The 6,125-nt window shown below is 34.9% G+C and overlaps 1 protein-coding gene across 1 annotated transcript in view; it reads right to left on the reverse strand.

Annotated features, from left to right (window-relative positions):
* Window positions 1-6,125, reverse strand: part of ZMYM2 (zinc finger, MYM-type 2) — a 100,583-nt gene that overhangs the window by 45,376 nt on the left and 49,082 nt on the right. Inside the window, exons 11-12 of the mRNA XM_012641669.1 lie at window positions 4,596-4,761; window positions 3,894-3,928 (exon numbers count right to left, since the gene is read on the reverse strand). Of these exons, the coding sequence (XP_012497123.1) occupies window positions 3,894-3,928; window positions 4,596-4,761 (201 nt within the window). The remainder of the gene's footprint in view (window positions 1-3,893; window positions 3,929-4,595; window positions 4,762-6,125) is intronic.

Genomic DNA, 6,125 nt, shown 5'->3' on the forward strand with positions numbered 1-6,125 from the left:
AGTGTTTAACTCCTAAGATGAAGCAGTGGTTGAACCAACCCCCAAAATATTTCAGATGCCATCCATGCTTTCTTGTCCCATCTCCAATGGAAGTAACATATGCTTCAGGTTTTTCTCTGTAAAGTACTCAAGACTTTTGAGCTCTGTACATCATCAAGGTTTGCAGTTAAAGGTGCCCTTGGCATTGGTACACAACAGCAACGCTGCAGTCCTTGAATAATCATGGGCTTTAGAGACCATCTGCATTTCACGGGGTCATTTGCCAATGACCTTGTAAAAGTAAGCCAGTCTCACTGATGTTTAAAACTACCTCTTTTCATATAACCCTTTCCCTGCATAACACTTCACAGATACTCTTCCATAGTGTCCTGATCTGCAAAACCCACCTCACCTTCAAGTTTAACATTTTTCACACCATACTGTCTTAAAATGTGAGAGCCAAGAAGGGTTCAACACTTTCCTAATCCTAGGTAACATGCTGAGAGCTGAAAGCCTCACAACAATGCTGTTCACTACGCTTCTTTAAGATTCGTCATAATCTCATGAATCCACAAACTTTGTCACTATTCCATCTTTTCCATAGATTCACCACATACTATAGATGTTACTTTAGCACTCAGAGGGGCCTCATGTATATAGACTGGCAAAATCCCTCCTCCTTTCTTTAGATGTACTGTATTGTTGATTCATTAACATTGAACTCACATCAACAGCACTGATATAACTCACGCCTAAATGAAACTTACCTAACACGTATTTTCTCCATAAGGCACATCGAGCTTTCTTGCTCTTTAGTGACACTACACACCACTTCAGCAACATGCTGTGGGCCCTTATAAACAGCAAAACCATCAAAAAAGCACAAAAATGCAAAAAACATGGCACTAATTAGACCAAGAAAAGGACACTTGTTCCTAGCATGAGAGCTGAAATAAGAAAGCACAGCACTCCTTGCTCTACCTCAAGTGGGAACATTTACATCAGGTGACTCAAATTTTTCACCACTCTGCATATCTGCAAATGACTGTGAAAGTGTCATAGGTATTGATTTAGGGGTTACAAATAAATTCTGGCAAGTAGGCAAATTCGAAACCCACAAATAATGAAGGTTGACAGTAAAGCTGTTCCTCAGAATTCTTGGGAGACTGGTTCCAGGGCCACACCCATCCCACCCCACCTCCCGCATATAGTAAAATCCATGCCTACTCAACTCCCAGTCAGCCTTTGTGGAATCAGTTCATACCAAAAGTAGGCCCCCTGTATACACGGGTTTTCCATCCCACAAATAATGTATTTTCGACCTGCGTTTGGTTGAAAAAAATCTCCATAAGTGGACCCTCACAGTTCAAACCTGTGTTGTTCAAGAGCCAACTATACTTAAAAAAATTTATCTGTGAATTTCTTTAAAGATATGGAAGGGTGTATGTTAAAATACTGTTTATAGTGAATATCTCTCACCAGTTACAAATATGGCACTAGAATGAGCTTATTTCAGATCATCAGGATTTCAAACCACATACTTAACCAGCTATAAGAGCCGGAGTCCTGAACAAGGAGCTAAGGGACTTGATTCTAACACTACTACTGTGTGACATCTGGCAAGTCACTCAATCCCTTGTGCCTCAATTTCCTCAACTGTATAATGGGGAAAATAACTTAGCAAATGATATCCATTATGTACCAGGTACTAGGTAAGTTTGCTCTAAACTAGAGAATACTCTGATATTCCAGAACAGGGGTCCAAAATCATGTCTATCCTAGGACTGCACAAAGTCATACCTCTTGCCATTTTGCAAATATTATCTCAAGTCAATTAACTATGCTAACTTCATGAAAACCTACACTTGACCCCAACCTTTCTGTTTAAGAATGCTTTTTACTTTTCTAGTTAACAGGCAGGATCCACAGTTATTTATGTTGAAGACTGAAGTAGGATCCAAAATAATAAAAATTATAATGACAAAAGCCACCATCTGTTAAGTATCTGCTATATGCCAAGGACTCTGTAAAGCACCAAATCTTATTTCACCCTCCAAACACCACAATCCAGAAGTCAGGATTCAAATAAGAGTCATCTGATGTCAAAGCCTATGCTCTTAATACTATACGTACTCCCTCTATGAGGTCTGGAACAAAACAGATACCTTGTATTTAATACTTACTTTGGGACAACCCTGAGGTAGGTACTATATTCATCCTGAGTTTACAAATAAAGAAACTCACACTAAGAACAGTGAAGTAACCTGACCAAAATTATATAGCTAAGCTCCCATCCTTTGAAGTTTGAATGGAGAATCAGAAGATTCCAAAAGCTTACAAAGAAAAGATGGGGAGGACTTTGTATGACAAAAGGCAACAGCTGCAGTGGCAGCCAGACTTATCCTTCCCTATTAATAATGCTCCCTCTATCCTTTTGTCTGTCATATAATTTGGTTCAAGGCCTGTAGAAGGAGAAAAATATTTAATATTGTGCTGGTAAAATGGGTTTCTTGAAACCTTGGTCAAAAGCTTGCACCTTGGAAACAAGGCTGGGGAGTTGCCTAAGGCTGCAAAAAGATGATACAATAAGGAGTAATTATCTTTATGCTCCTCAGTATGGATAGAAGTGTCTGGTATTAAAAATCAGATAATTCAGCTGAATATTTTACATACTTTTTAATTATCTAAGTTAAAAATGTTATTTCTGTAAGGAGGGAATAGATAAGAGAAAGCAAGGACAACACACTCTTAGGTTTCTAGGGTTCTGTCCAACTACTAACGTCAAAAATAAACATTGAATGGAATAAACATAAAAACACACCAATCTTTCATCTGTATCAGTGATCCTCATGTCTGGTTACATATTAGAATCACATGAGGAACTTTTCAACAATACAGTATTTCTGGGTTGGGGCCCACGCATTTGAAGGTTTTGAAAACTTGCCAGGTGATTCTAATGTCTAGCCAGAACTAACAAACACTGATCTATTCTTTCTTACCATAAGAAGAACTACCCCAGAGACTTGCTGCAATGCCAATTAATGACTCCTGAAGAACTTCCCTTGGATAAGGATGCCAGAAATACCAAGACCCTCCAAGGGGTCAGACACAGCATGTTGAGAGCAAGCAGGGCCCCAGTGCTCTCTCTCCAAGGGTGGCAAAAGCACTGCCTGTTCTCTTCCGAGGTCATTACACGTCAACGAGGGCCACTTTTAACGTACAAAACTATTAAAATGCTCACATAAAAGCAGAATTTGATGTATTATTCCAAAAGAACAAGTCTAAATTAAAAAAAGAGAGAGAGAAAAGCCTAGATAGACACACTGCATTATGTATTCCCAAATGTGAAAACTCATAAATCCTAGCCACCAACACAGATCTTCAGATCTCTACTTATAAAATAAATGCATAATGCAGTTAATAATCTGGCTCAGCCTATTCTTTCAGTCTCATTTCCCATATTCCACCAAAGATCCCCTTCGAGCTAGGCACTTGCGAGTAGTTTGCCAAATACACATGTGCTTTGTACTTTATTATTCTTTCTGCTTTTCATTGCCTATTTACCTGGCAACCTTCTACTCCACTATGTACTAATCAGCTTATTCACATCCTTCAGGAAAAGGTACAGCCAATCATTTCAAACATACTACTGCTACCGTCTTGAAGATACATCTATTATGGGAATTTCAACTTAAATACCATTCATATGTCTATCTCCCCACTGCGGGTACATAATTAATTCTCCTTTAGCATGTATAAAAGTCTCTGGTATTAACATAATTTCAGGTAAATACTTCCAACATATCAAGAAATTAAAAATTCTTTTACTGTTATGATTAGATTAAATTGGCTTTATTTTTTGCCCCCACATTACAAAAAATCACAATTTAGCACTCTACTTAAGCAATACTTACTGTCATTTTGGTTCGGGATGTCTGACAACCCTGATCTGAAAAAAATAAACAAATTTAAAATAAGACAAATATACTTTCTTCCAAATTTTCTAAATCCCTATTTCTCATTAAATCTCACTGATTTAAAATGTTACTGAAGAAAATATTTTAAACTATTTTAAGTGAAGAATCTCAAATTTGAAAAGTATAGAAATATAATGCTAAATAAATGGAATTAACCATCTTCTTATTTCATCCTCTCTGCACGTATACATTGCTTTGAGGGAAATACTATGTTCTCAGATTTATCTCCTAAATAAAATACAAAGTCACAGCTTCTAAATGTTTTTTTGTTGTTTCTCCCAACCTACCCTCCCAGAACATACAATTTGCTAAAAAGGTATTTCATTTAAAATTATATAAGACACATGATAGGTAGATGACTGATCTTTTAAAGTTTTTGTTACAAATTCTGTTTAGTTTCTCTCCACTTCAAACTAGGCCCTGCTTTCTCAATTAGCATTAAATTTTTAAAAAGGAATAAAATAAAAAGCAATACATTTATAGAAATATCATACAGGGTACTTCAGCCCAGAGAATCTATGGAATTTAAGTTGCTGTTAAAATATCTCCCTGATTCATGATCAGTGCTTTGGATTCAAACCTAAGAATATAAAGACTGACGTCCAGAGTTTTCAATTTATAACCTAAATTATTACATACCATAATGTAAGTTTTCGGGTCCTTTCTGAGTTGTCATATTGGGCTCGTTTTGCTGACAGTAGAAACGTAATAAGCAATGCTGATCACAGAAATGTTTCATTTCCCCACGCCACTGCACTCGCTCTTTAAGAGTTCCTTGAGATTTACAACAGTCACATCTTGCAGCCTTAATAAAAAAATGAAAGTTTCAGACATTTCAAGTCAGAAGATTTAAAATAGCAAACATGTATATGGATTTTTAAAGATTTCTAAAAGTTTATCAGTGATGATTATTGCCAAATGTGATAAAACAATGTCTGATAAAGAAAAAATAAAATAGTATCATTTATAAACATTAACATCCATAATAAAAAGTAAAAAAAAAAAAAAGAGCAATTTATCTAATTGACAAAATTCCTTTGTATACTTACCAGAAGTCAAAGACCAGCATTACAAAGATATAATAACTAAGTGAACATTGGTGGGCCAAACTGATATGTTTCGATATTTTAATATAATAATTTTGAGGGACAGAATGATATACTGTAGAAGTCTCCTACAATCACATTAAATTAAAAATTTCTGATTAATCAACAGACTTTCCAGTTTAGCTGTTCAAGACCAGGGTAATTTTGAAGCAAGCTCTTATGATGGGAAATTTATGGACATTAACTTGAAGTATCTTAGTTTTTCAACAGTTTAATATAAATTTGAAAAATCTTTAATGAATACAATGATTTAATTTTAATAACAAGAACTTCAAGTTCATTGAGTTTTAAAACACTCAATGTTGAATTATTTAAAAAACATATCTTAAGACAACCAATTTGACATATCTAGAAAAGCAATCAGCCCTACTGGTCCATAACTTAACATGTAAAAACAAAAAAAAAATCAAACCCCTAAAATTCATATACAGAGTTATACTTTATAAGGGTAAATCAATAATCTAAGGACAGATTTTTCGTTTCTTGAGATCCCATTTTTGCTAGATTTTGCCCATTTTCACTATTTCTCATCTTGATCAATGAGCGTACCAAAAGAAATGAATGACTGATTTCAAATACAGTTCTTTTCCTAACTAAGTTTCTGATGTAGAAACAAACTACTATAATTTTTAAAATTACCCTTTGGCTTAACTAACAGCTTAGAAATTTTGATGAAACAACAAATATTAAATATTTTGCAGTTCATAATTGTAGGTGTGATTTTTTCCTTTATTATTCTAAATAATCTAGAGTTTTTTATACTGTGGATTTTGAATTCTCTCACTTTATATCTCAACAGGAATTCTAAGAATAAATATCATGTCAAAATTCCTAGTCAGAAATATAACAAATGATTGTGTTGGTAAACAGGTCTTATATAACAAATATACTCCAAGGTTAGTACACAGGCTCTTTTTTTCTCCATGTCAGGTATTTCCCCTGCTGAATAAATGTTAAATGAATGAAGAGCTGTAGTATACATTATGACTATCAAGTGATGCCAGTATATTCAGAAATATACTGCTTTGTTGACTTTCATCACTGAACACTGCATAAATGAAAA

Source organism: Propithecus coquereli, unplaced genomic scaffold (assembly GCF_000956105.1).
Source record: "Propithecus coquereli isolate 6110/MARCELLA unplaced genomic scaffold, Pcoq_1.0 Scaffold168, whole genome shotgun sequence".
In the NCBI taxonomy this organism is placed as follows: Eukaryota; Metazoa; Chordata; class Mammalia; order Primates; family Indriidae; genus Propithecus; species Propithecus coquereli.